The 13,045-nt window shown below is 45.4% G+C and overlaps 1 protein-coding gene across 1 annotated transcript; it reads left to right on the top strand.

The window, feature by feature from the left end:
* The first annotated feature begins 947 nt into the window (after positions 1–947).
* On the top strand, positions 948–5,549 carry MTRES1 (mitochondrial transcription rescue factor 1). The gene is made up of 4 exons (XM_030490550.1): positions 948–1,045; positions 2,663–3,101; positions 3,966–4,038; positions 5,102–5,549. Exons 2-4 carry the CDS (start codon positions 2,671–2,673, stop codon positions 5,276–5,278), a joined length of 681 nt encoding a protein of 226 aa, XP_030346410.1. The 5' UTR covers positions 948–1,045; positions 2,663–2,670; the 3' UTR covers positions 5,279–5,549.
* The last annotated feature ends 7,496 nt before the right edge of the window (positions 5,550–13,045 follow it).

Genomic DNA, 13,045 nt, shown 5'->3' with positions numbered 1-13,045 from the left:
TAGGTGAGGTGACAGGCATTTTGAAGCAGAACTTTAAGGCTGAGGAGCTCTTCCATCTACCAAAATTATGCCGAAACTTGTACAACCATTTACATCAGGGCAAGATGCTGGCAATCTGATGGGGTTGCATTTTATAGCTGGTTTGTAGGGACACAGAGAATTCCCCCGATGCTGAGCAACCAGGGCATCCCGAAGCACCAAGAGAGGTGTGGTTGGTGCATGGCGGGGAGAAAGCTGGGAGAAGTCAGGAAGGGGGGGATGGACCTGTCCTGGTTTCTGAGCTCCAAAGAGGAGGGATTGTGGATTACCACCATGTAATGGGGATGTGGAGTGAAAGAGGGAGGAAAGTAACAAAGGTAAGGACAGGTAAAACGCAGGCCACAATGGGAGCTGGATTAGACTGTCACAGTGGCCAAGCCTTTCCTATTAGTCTGTGGTCAGGAAACTCTAGCGCCTACTGGAGTCATCTCCAGTAGACATTTCCACTGCCTTATGGTTTGGGCGTGTAGGCAGAGCCTGAGGGGCTGAAAGTATTACAAAGGAAGATCAGAGGTGCGTAAAATCCAAACGGTGTGAAAAGTATTAACGTAATTACTCGGGTGCTTTCACTGTGCGATTAGGGGAGCAGCACCGGCGGTGAGGGAGGAAGAGCCCTGCCTAGCGGGGCTCGCCGGCAACCGCCCGCTCGGGCGGGGGAGAAGCTGCTGCCGAGACACCCCGGCAGGAAACCCGCGCCCTGCCTCCCCGTCCGCCTCCAAACCAGCGTGCCTTGGAAAAGCGCACGATGGAGGAAATAACGATGGGGAAACAGCTCGGACAGACCTCGGCGGGGCGGGACACCGGCAGGGGGGAGGTGGGAGGCAGAGGCCGGCGCCTCCCGGGGACCTTCGGTCCCGGGGTGCGGGCCCCCTCCGCCTGCAGCCGCTCCGCCGGGCTCCGGCAGAGGGCGTTGGGCCCCGGCTGAGGCGGCTCCGCCTCCGGCCTGCGAGCGACGTCGTGGGGACGGCAGCGGCAGGCCCGGGACCGACGCGCCTGGAGGACCCAGGTAACCGCGCCTGGGCCGCGGCCCGCTGCGCCCCGAGCCTCGCCGGGCCTCCCCTCTCTCCTCTCGGGCTCCAAGGTCGCGGGTCCGGGGGAAGCTGCGGGGTCCGGCGTGGCGGGCAGGCCTGCGCGCCGCGGCCTCCGCCGGGGCAGCGGCCAGGGAAGCGGCCAGGGCGGCCGAGGCTCCTCGGGCGCTCCGAGCCGCGGCGGGCCCACCATAGAGAGTCAGGGACCGTCCCCGGGCGGGGGGTTCTGCGGGCCCGCTCCGCACGCCGGGAAAGCTGGCGTTGTCTCGGCTGCGCGCTTTTGAACGGGCTGCCAGCCTGCGGCAGCGTTCGGCCTGGTGTCCCCCGTGTGTCCCCCCCGGGCAAGCGGGTGGGTCGCTGTCCGCGTTCAGGTTTCATAAGGGCGAGAGGCCGCCCTTCGCGTGTGGGGCGGCTGTCGGCCCTCCTGGCAGAGGCTGTCCGGGCGGCCGGTTGTACCCGCCGGTCAGCGGGGAGCGAAGTAAGACCGAGCACTAGAAATAAGCAATAGTAACTGTTTACACGTTCAAAGAACTGTTCTAGGAATTTGTCCCCAAACTGAGGAGGGCGTAAGTCTTACGTGAGGACTGACCCCGCCGTAAATTTTAAACTATATGTCATATATTTTAAGTTAATGTATTTAAATACAGAAAAGCCAAGGGAGGTGTGGTTATTTTTATTTGGCTAGTAATTGCCGTCATTGATCAGGGCTTTTCCCAGCCACAAAACCCACCTCATTAAGATTTCAGCAGAGTTCTCTTGGGTGTGGGGAAAACAAGCTCCAGTCTCATGAAGAAACACGTGTTTCCGTACATGCAAGGTCATAATAAAAGCCAGTGGTCCACCTAGCTAGGAAGGACTGGAAATCAATTTCTGAGAGTGTTGAAAGACATCTGGGCTTTTTTTCGGGTGTTTCACCTACTTGTCCCTGGTTAGAGATGGCTGCAGAAAGAAGCGGTGCTGGGGAGCTTGCATGTGAGACTGTTGTTGCTGGTGTCAGCCCTATTGCACTGCACAGAGCAGCGTTGTTTCTCTAGAACTCTACCATGATACTAAATTTGGAAAAACAGGGGGAATGCTTTGCAGCATTCTGCCATGCAGGAGCGTTGTGGTTCAAGCAGAAGCTGAAGTTAAGCAGCTTTTGACTCTTCTGGGTTTATTTGCTTGCAGTATTGAGCAGGTTGCTTTTATTGACAGTGAGTCACGGTAAATGTTTTTTATGCTTTTTATGACATAGTTAACTTCCTTTCCATTTCTTTTGTTAATTGTATTTCAGGTGTAGGGAGGAAAATGCCACAAATGAGTTTGGGCAGTTGATATTAAACACCAGAAAAGGAATTATGAACACAGTATTCTGCTGTTGGTTTTGGTGTTTGTTTTTCATCTGGTGTTTTATCTCTTTGTAATGGTGGATGGTGTAGGAGAAAAGCAGATCATAAAGTTGGTATAGCCTTGGGCTTTCAGGTGATGCATTGATTGCTCTGTCGGGAACTAGATGATAATCTTTTTGTAGTAACTATCATGCTGTACCTGGAGAAATCCTTCCAACAGACATAGCAGTTGCTCATTTTTACTCATGAATGTTTGTTTTATTTTAGGGTATGCTATGACTGGCTTCAGACTCCCCATCACTACTTTTAGAAAGCTAAATGTCTGGTTTGGACTGTGGGAGAAATTCCCTTCTAATAAACTGTATCCCTCTTGGAGGAGAAGCACGTTCTGTACCTGTCAAACAAGCACAGTAAACTACAGAAGATGTCCCAGCTTTTCCCCAGTAAAACTCGGTGCACTAAGACTTTCTCCAGAGTATGTCGCAGTACTTCCTCTGCGGAACAAAAGTAGCAAAAGCTCTAAAAGGAGCAGACAGACTGTGCAAGAAGAAGAGGAAGAGGAAGAAGAGGACGAAGAGGAAGGTGATTTGGAAGATGAATTTGAAAACGACCCCAACGTAGTAAAAGATTACAAGGATCTTGAAAAAGTGGTGCAGTCTCTTCGATACGATGTGATCATGAAAGCTGGCCTAGACATTGCAAGAAAGTGAGTATGGGAGAAACAACCTGCTGATGAGAAAGATGTCATGCATCTGAAATTTGAGGTTTGATACCCTTTTAATGCTGGAATAACTCAATATTGAGGGATGAGGGAGACATTGTTTGGTGGTTGGGTTTTTTTTTTTTTTGCATAGCTATTTTGACTGTCTAAAAATGTTTTGGATGGATGGGTGTTCTTGTGTGTTTCACCTTGCCTCCCTTGAAACAGCCTGTTTTCTGCTTTTTTGCTGGCTGCAGTATTTCTAAGATTGCTGAGGAGCCGTTTTCTGCCAGTTACTATTTATTTAAAATGAAGAAACCACAAAATACTGTACTAAGTAATACAAAAAGATCTAATCTGAGATTGAGGGAGTAAAATAATACACTACTTAATGGCTGTAGAAATAGGTAATGGTGAGTATAAGCCTAATGTGCTAGTAAATATATCACAGTGCAGTCTGTAAACATATCACAGTGTTTGATCTAGTGCAACATACAGAAGCCTTATATTGCAGTGCTTTTAAAACAGAATGTTAGTATAACTTGATGAGTTACAAATTGTTAACCTGGCTGGTGCAGGAAAGGGGATATTATTCATTGGATATTCAGGAGACAAGTCTGTACAAACAGCTTTTCATGGCTTGCACAGAGCAACTATAATCTATTATTTCATTTAATATCTATGAAAGGCTTTTTCTTTACTTCTAGTTCAGGTCTGTCCCGACCTTAAATAAAGGTATCCTTTATGCGCAAAATAGAGCTGTGGCAATGCGCCTTGCACATGAATGGTGTTCTTGTGTATCTGCAAAGAAACAATTGCATTTGGGTCTGCTGCACACTGTAAATGCAATAAAACCTTGTTTTTCTTCAGTAAAGTAGAAGATGCATTCTACAGTAATGAACTCAGGCTGAATGGAGAAAAACTATGGAAGAAAAGTAGAACTGTAAGACTTTTTAAAATTTAAATCTTTTCATACAGTACAAGAAAATAACTAAGGCATGACCTCTTCTCCCTCTAAATCGCTCTGCAAAGGCGAATGAATAGCATTGCTAATACCACTTCCAGCCTTATGTGCGTGTGTGACTATGATTCCCTGGGTAAGGCATTACTCCCTAAGGCAAGCAGGAGACTTGTGTTACTAGAGAGTAAAATCTAAGGCTGAAAGTCAGGAGGAGGCAGATGGCAGCAAGGACAGAACTTTCTAAGTTGCTGAAAGAAGTGATGATACCGATGTGAGGTTGATGGAGTAGGAAGATTGAATCTGAGATACTGGTGGAGCAGGCATATGATTAAAGAAAAAGAGAAAGTTTGGTGATAGAAAGGGATTGAAACTGGGGGAGCTCAGGTGAGGTTATTGTATCCATAACAGAGCACACAGGAGCACAGCTGGGAGAAGAGCCAGAAGGGTTGCAAGCCATGCTCTTTAATGACAGAGCTTGCCAGAATGGTGACAGACTTCTACCCACCCCGTATGTGAGGGTGATCCTACGTGGTGGTCGCTGTCATCAAAGGGTGATAAGTTTTATTTCCCGGTTCCCTAAAGTTAAGACTAGAGGCATACTGCTTTTATGATGTTTGAAAAGAACACAGGCAGTTGGCAAGCACTCTGAAACGCTTTATGCCATTCTAAAGGCAGGACGGAGAACCTTGCATTTTGCTGGTTTGTGTTGATACAAAAAGATTGGCAGGAAATACCCTTCAGGGAAAAAACCCCAACATACTACATGGCACCTTCTTCACAGAGTTAAGTGTCGGCCATAGAACAGGAAGGGTGAAGCTTTTGGCAGAGAAGGTCATGAGACATTTAATTGCTTATTGCCAGGACTTTCCTAGAATTTCATAGCTGGAGGATTTGTAGTGGCTGCATTATTGCCTTGCCTTCCTCCTGCCCACAGAGATAAGAATATTGAATGGAAAGAAAGGAATACAATTACAGTTGGACATAGGCTGTGGGGGTTTGTTTTCCCAGGAAATGTTGGTAATCACTCATCTTTTTCTGTTTCCAGGTGAAAATTGGGGACACGCTGGATCTCATAGTAGGTGAAGATAAAGAAACGGGAACTGCCATAGTTATGCGGGTAGTCTTGAAAAAAGTATCTAACAAAACTGAAAGTGAAAAATACAAAGTAATTGTGAGGCGCTGGAAACACTTAAAAGTGCCCAAACAGGATGTATTTAAGTGACAGGGGGTTGCATGTGGCAGCATAAGAGTTTTGCAGAAAACCGTATTTTGGTTAAACAAAATTACAGTACCCTTTGTTAAGGGCTTGTGTCAGAATGTTCTCTCCCTGTGCTCTGTGTGTCAATATCCATGCAATAAGCCTGTCACTTTTTGCTGTTAGTTTTGTTTCATGGCGCTATGGGATAGAAGATCCAACCCTTACATTTCCAGGCAGTTTCCTTACAGATGTTATAAATGATGAACCAATAAAGACTAATTTGATCACTGTTTAATTGCTGTCTAATTTTGTTAAGCAGAAAGGTTACATTAAAGCTGACAGCACAACAAGCAGAATTTCATAAACCCACGCTGGCCGGGCCTGATCACCTATTTGTCCTGTATGTGCCATGTAATGGCCCTCAAGATGGTCTGGTCCATAACCTTCCCTGGCTCTGAGATCAGGCTGACAGGCCTCCAGTTCCCTGGATCCTCCTTCTGACCCTTCTTGTAGATGGGTGTCACATCATTAGCTAACCTCCAGTCAACTGGGACGTCCCATTAACCAGGACTGCTGATAAATGATGGAAAGGGGCTCGGTGAGCACTTCTGTCAGCTCCCTCTTGGGTGGATCCCATCTGGCCCCATGGCCTTCTGTGTGTTTAAGTGCTGTAGCAGGTCGTTAACCATTTCCCCTTGGGTTACAGGGGCTTCATTCTGCACCCTGTCCTCGTCTCCCCACTCAGGAGGTGGGTACCAGGAGAACAACTGGTCTTTCTTACCATCAAAGACTGAGGCAAAGGTGGCATTAAGTACCTCAGCCTTTTCCTCATCCCTCGTCAGTATGTTTCCCCCTGCATCCAGTAAAGGATGGAGAGTCTCCCTAGCCCATCTTTTGTTGTTCATGTATTTATAGAAACATTTTTTGTTGTCTTTTACAGCAGTAGCCAGATTAAGTTCTAGTTGGGCTTTGGTGCTGCTGATATTCTCCCTGCATGACCTCATGACAACTCTGTAGTCCTCCTGAGCGGCCTGCCCCTTCTTCCAAAGGTCATCAACTCGCCTTTTTTTCCTGAGTTCCAGCCAAAGCTCTCTGTCCAGCCAGGCCTGTCTTCTTCCCTGCCGGCTCATCTTTCAGCACAGGGGGACGGCCTGCTCCTGTGCCTTGGAGATTTCCTTCTTGAAGAACGTCCAGCCTTCCCGGGCTCACTTGCTCTTCAGGACTGCCTCCCATGGGGCTCTGTCAACCAGAGTCCTAAACAGGCCAAAGTCTTCCCTCTGCTGACCCCTCTTCTTAATTCTCCAATAATTGAAACCCTTTATAATTTCATGATTGCTATGCCCTCTTACCACATCACCCACAAGTCCTTCTCTGTTCATGAGCAACAAGTCCAGTGGGGTCCCTTCCCTAGTCGGCTCCCTCATGAGCTGTGTCATGAGTCACGGCAGCAAGATTCTGCTCTCATGGAGAAGGCAGATCAGTGGGGAGATGTGTGTAGTACTGCTGATTCTTAATGTTTAAGTAACTGTGCAGAGAAAAATGCAATCTCAGTTTGACACATTAATTTCAGTGTGGCATTTAAAAGAGTATTTAATACTCAGGTGGTGTAAGGATCTGAGCAAAGGTCAGGCCATAATGTGATGAAAACCACCTTCCTGTATTACTGCAGGAAAATACTGTCACTTAGGACAGGCATCTCAGGAGTAACCACTCACACTTGTGTAACATTGAACATATGCTTCTCCCAACACAAGCAACTTGTTGGATGAATGTGGTAAGGCCGTTTTTATTCTGTCTATATGTGTTTAGACAGACACATGCAGGTGGTGTTTACAGGAAAGTTGGTCAGTAGGAGCAGTAGCTACTGTTCATCCAGTCTGTGGTCTGCTCCCAGCCTAATTTGGAGAGCCCAGAGGGGAAGAAGATAGCCCAGAATAGACAGCAGGAGCATATTCCAGAGAACTTTTTCTTTGGTGTTCCTGAAACCTAAATGGGCAGGCAAGAAACTATTGCTCCCAAAGCAAACCCAGTGCTCTGGTAAAGCATCGGACTATCAGGTACACATAAAAGCTCTGGTAAAGGAACGACTGGATTTTCACTGCATAAAATGTCTCTGAGGCAAGAGGAAGCTCTGGTGCACGCCTGGTTAGGAGTGCATGGGGACTGTTGGGTTCAACTGTCATCAGCTACTCGATGACTGTGTCTAAGATGACTTGTACCTGCTGTTGCCCACAGCCTCGGAAGTGGTGGCTGCTCTATGTGGGATTTGAAATAATTTCTAGCTAAAATCTGTGCTGGTTTGGGCTTTTTTCTTATTTTTTTATGGTTGTGTAGATGTGTAAAGATGCAGATACATGTCTAGTTAATGTTCTAGACACATAGTGACCTTTTCTGGTCACTTGTGGTTCTTAACAGGACATGATCCTGGCAAGATCTCCTAGGGGATTTTGGTGATCCTTACACTGCAGAAGTGAAGGGATTCAGCATAGCAAGCACCCAGAGGAACACGGCAGGCTGTACTTTCATTGCAGGCATTGCTGTTTCCACTGTATTTGTTGGAGTTTGCACCAAGCGCTATGGACATAAACAGATGAGATGCACCCTCTGTTCCCCAATTCCACTTACCATTGCTATTCTAAGTGGCTCCCATAATCTCCAGGGATGCTGAGAGAAGCAAGTAGAAAGATGTGTTACGAGCAATACATCAGTGAGCTCCAGCTGCTGGTCAGTTATCATTCACTACCTGTTGAGTGCTTGTCAGTATGTACAGTCACACTGCCTGTCACCTCCAGCAGTGGTAGCTTTCACACCAGAGATTACAGGATCCCACTCATAAACAGGGATGCTTTGGGGCTTGGGAATAGCCAAGGTACAGACATGAAAAAATTAACTTTCTGAAAGTGTCTGTTCTGTGTAGAATAAAACCAGTAACAACAGCAACAAAAAGCAAACACATGCCTGGCATCCAAGACGAGCAGGAAAGCTGCAACCCTGAAAGTCGTTGAATAAGAAAGAGCACTGGCAGGGTAATTTCTTAAGTTAGACAGAATATAAATACAATATTAGGCCAAACCTTAGATCTTAACTTCTGGAAAAGGTTACTGGACTACTTGGAAGTAGACAAGAGCTTGCAATCAAGACCTAGCCCTTTCCTCATGATGACAGAGAGACATTTTACCAGACCCTGCAGTGACAGAATAAGGGACACTGGTTTTAAACTGAAAAAGCACAGCTTTAGATTGGCTATAAGGAAGACATTTTTTATGGCGGTGGTGAGGCGCTGGCACAGGTTGCCCAAAGCAGCTGTGGCTGCCCCATCCCTGGCAGTGTTTAAGGCCAGGCTGGATGAGGCTTTGAGCAAGTCTAGTGAAGGTGTCCCTGCCCATGGCAGGAGGGTGCACTAGATGGTCTTTCCAACTCAAACCATTCTGTTACTTTACAACTGCTACCAAAACCAGGTCTTCACTGACAGATGAAGGTGGAAACAGGCTTTCATAGGTTTTAAGTGTTGATCCACTAGTGGTATCAGCAAAATAAAGGAAAAGAAAGTCAGACTTCCTAAAGGAGTCCTGAGATGGGTGAGAGAACCCTCTTTGGATTCAAGACTGAAATGTTTGGCGAGAGAACTGTACCAGTTGGCTTCAGAAAAGCAAGCCTCAGTCACAGCCAGGGTGATCTCAGAGGAAAACTATGACAGTAGGAAACTGAGTAGCTGTTCTGCTTGGCTTCATTGATCTGTCCTGGATAAGCTTCTCTATTGGTCAGACCTTTTTATTGGGGCCAGACATTGCTGAGCCGGTTGTGCTCGTTTCTGCAGCCTTTAAACATTTGGTCTGTGAGGTAAAGACAGACAAGGCTTGGTTAATAACTGATGCTGAGTGCCCGGCAAGCAGAGCCAACATGTGTTCTGGGAGGTGTAGAAACAGGCACATCACAGCCACAGTTTTTGCCAGCCATTCAGGGGGCTTTCAGACAAGGTTGGCTTACATAGACCGTATGTAACGCATAAAACTTGTCTGGGAATCAGCTGTGCATCTTCCCTTCATCAGCCATGAAGTCAAGGTGATGGAGTCTATCCGATAACATGGTCAAGTGTCTGATCAGATGATATGGCAAAGCACCTGCTGTTCTTAATCTGCATGGTGGAAGAATTCTACGTAAGGGCTTCCTTGTGGAGATACTGCTGAGAAGTGATAAAGGGAGGTCTGGATGACTGGAAATATGTGACCGACAAGTTCACTGGAGGCTGCCCAGATGACTATGCTGTCCAAGCCACCTCTGCATTAAACACAGGTGAGTCCAACCTTACGCTGGTTGTCAGGGATGGAGCCCAGAACAGCCAGCATACCTGCCCTTGCACAGAGGGATGACCTGATCCAGACGACTTTGCCTGGTCCTGTTAGAGGCAGTCACCACCAGGCTGTGGGCTCAGGACCCAGTGTCACTGGTACAGCACGCACCATTACCCAACAGCTTTGCATGTTTTGCCTGCTACAGAAGCAATGTTACACACTGCAGCATCTACTGCCCATGGGCCAGCCTGCATCATGGAGCAGGGAACAGGAGGATCCTGTGATGGAATAGTGGGAAATTGCTCACACAGGAGTTCGGACTCCAGTCTGGCAGGAGTCAGCCTGGTCAACAGGCAGGTGCATGCTGATGCTCTGACTAGGTTGAGTTCTGCTGCCTTCCACAGAGAGGGGGGTTATACTCTCACCCCTCTGTTGTCCACCTGCCAAATAATAGTCAATTCCTTTTTCCAGAGAACAGAAAGCAAAGTGTTTCTGTGGTTTATGTTTGTTTGTTTGGAGGGTTTGTTTGATTATGGGTTTGTGTTTCTTTCTTTCTTGGGGTTGTTTCCTTTTTTCTTTCTGCAGTGGCATGTCATAACAGGACAGTCTGCCTTCAGCACCTACCAAATTACAGTGCTCAACAGCCTGTGCAGGTCAATTGCAGTGGCCATTCTACAACAGCATGCATGGGGAAAGGAATGCAAAAGGGGGGAGTGGGGGAGCCATAAAATCTGAGTACTGCGGAAACTAAAATTCTTCAGTTTCCAGTGCTTCAGCATTCAATGCACATACAGACAAGCACTTCAGGGAGATCCTGGCTTTTCTAAATTCCTGGAACAAGGAGGATAGGGAGCAAGAGACAAGGGACAACATTACATGACATCAACCCAAACTCTAGGTTTTATATAAGGGACAAGATCTCAGTGTAGGGTCTGATGTTATTGAGTGACTCGTTCCTGCTGCTAACAGGTACCTCTGGATTTTCTTCTCACAGGAAGCATTTGTAGATCTTGCTAACACACTACCTTATGAGCTAATCAAAGTGGTACATTCTTGAAAGTCTAATGATTAAAGGAGTATTTTGCCTTCCAGAGAAGTGAGCACTAACACACAAGACTACAAAATGCCTCTGGAAACAATGAAAGCAGTTGTTTTGCCATAATGACATCCGAGAAGGAAATTGGGAATGATTACTTGAGATTTTTGTGTGTGTGGATATTAATTAGCTGATCTTCCTCCAGTCTTCAGTAATCGCCCTTTGTTTCCACCTATTACCACAAATATTAGCATGATTGGACATGTGGTGATTTTGCCTGTTTTTCTGACTGAGAAGTCATGCTAAATTTTTAGAAAGAAAATAAGGAAAACCTACTAAAAAAACCCCCAACAAACCAGGTTTGTTCTACTCATGTTTGCCTTGGGGGGAAGGAGGGAGGGGAAAGTGGGAAAAGAACATGTTGTATTCTCCAGAACAGCTTTAATTCCCTTCCATTGCAGCTTTTCCCTTCCTGTGAGAATAAAAGTTCTTCTTTCTGAGTTGTTAATGAAAGCAAAAAGCTCAGTGAGGACCACAGCCCCATCATGGGACAGATCAGGAAACGGAGAAAGCAGGTGGTCTGCCCATGTCACAGGCCACAGGCCCACACTTTTACGGCCACTAACTAGAAAATGACACAAATGGAAAGGAATATGCTGGATAAAAACAATACAGTGTAAGGGTGAATCTGCTGCCAGTCAGGTGAGGTACAAGGAAAATGCGAGTATGATGGAGTTTTGATTTTGTTAGGAGCCATCTGCCTCCAGCACTGGGACTGGCCCACCCAGAGCAGCTCCTTCAGCCAGCGCTCCGCTGTGGGAGAGATGAGCTCTCAGAACAGGGGTTCTGAGCTATGACAAGGACAATGATGAGTATTCTGTATTCTGTGAGAAATTTCTGTAAGCAATTAAGACTATCACTACCCATGAGAAGTTTAGATTAATGACTTTTATAATGGAGGGGATAAAATGAGGATTTCAAAAGCACTGTTACTACTAGAAATGTATCTTAATTTTTATTAGAACAAAAAAGTACGTAGGAAAGAATGAAGACAAACACAGATTTATTTCTTTTTCTGTCTTTCTTAGCAAAGACAGTCAGAAGAAAGAATTAAGAGAGGGAACTAAACCATCACTTCGTCTATTCATTTTAAACAACTTCAAGCACATTTAAAAGAGGTGTTTTCAGAATGTTCCTGAGGAAAACCCCGTAACTGTTGGTGCTAATTGCACTGCAGTAACAATGGAAAAAATCAGAGAGTCAAACCAAGGAACTGAAGAAGTTTTGGCAATGACAGTGATAGAGTTTGTTTCATTTACTCAGAAAAACCATAGGATTGAACCTGCCATGCTTTTCTCCCATAGATTTTAAGCGCAATCAACTAAAATGTGCACGGTTAAGTAAGAACACCTGTCAATTTATGCCCCAGCCTCAGTACAGGCAAGCTTCAGACACTGATTTTTCCAGCTGTTTCACACCCCTTTAATCAGCAAAACCAAAATCTGAATAAAAATAAATTATGACTAAAACCTGAATATTATTTTCTGTGCTTTTGGGGGCTGTAGAATTCATATTATCCCCTTCCAGCATGAAATTAGACCTGGTGTGCCTTCACAGAGCGTCAAGCACAGAATTCTCAGTTTTTCACTGCTACAACACAACATAAATACCAAACAATAGTTGAAAAGAAACAAATGACAGCTTCAAAAAAAAAAAAAATAAAAATCTACAAATAAATTAAATGCATCTTGAAGATAAGAAAAAACCCAGTCACAAACATTTCCTAGAACATGAAACACTTTGGTGGTTGTAATACATCAGCATAACAAAGTGGCTGACTTCAAGTAAAGATTTTTCTCATTTGCACACCCGTTGATTCTGACAGCTGAATGCAGTTAACAGGCAATAAAGTGATGCATACTTGATCTTCCTTTTGATATGCTGTTTTGCATCTTTTTCAGAGCTTCTAAGTAAGTTTTTAATTTGTGGGAAATGGGCAAGACAAAAAATACACAGTTAAGATATATTACACCGTTTCTTTTAGAAAGCTATTAGAAGTCAGCTATTCAATGCTTACCCAAAGCTGATATATTTAAACTATAAGTAGGTAGAGACAATTGATATTCACCTTAACAGGGTTTACTGACCTGGTAGGTGGAAAGTAATAGTCATCCATAGCAAGTCAGCGTGCGCATGGCTACATATGTTCCGAACACTTCAATATCTAGCAATCTTCCTATGATAGCCTCACTTTCAAAATGACAAGTTTATTCTCTTAAACAAAAAAAGTCTGAAAGACAGAAAAATGTTTTTTAAATGGCTGCAGCAAACCAGGGTATTTTCATTTATGTATTGTCCAAAAAGCTGAGGTTATCTCAGACCTTAGTCTGAGGATAGGATAGTCTTAGAACTTTCTAAGAAAAACATCCTGCTTGTACTCAAGCAATCACCAGACAACATTCC

This window comes from Strigops habroptila, chromosome 6 (genome assembly GCF_004027225.2).
Source record: "Strigops habroptila isolate Jane chromosome 6, bStrHab1.2.pri, whole genome shotgun sequence".
NCBI classification, from domain to species: Eukaryota; Metazoa; Chordata; class Aves; order Psittaciformes; family Psittacidae; genus Strigops; species Strigops habroptila.
This window is presented reverse-complemented; position numbering and strand designations above follow the sequence as displayed.

What these genes read in the sequence shown, in the direction of transcription:
- MTRES1 (XM_030490550.1), top strand. Translation starts at nt 2,671, where the DNA reads ATGACTGGCTTCAGACTCCCCATCACTACTTTTAGAAAGCTAAATGTC. An exon ending in GGCCTAGACATTGCAAGAAA is followed by an intron (nt 3,102 to 3,965) that starts GTGAGTATGGGA and finishes GTTTTTCTTCAG; the next exon opens with TAAAGTAGAAGATGCATTCT. An exon ending in TATGGAAGAAAAGTAGAACT is followed by an intron (nt 4,039 to 5,101) that starts GTAAGACTTTTT and finishes TTCTGTTTCCAG; the next exon opens with GTGAAAATTGGGGACACGCT.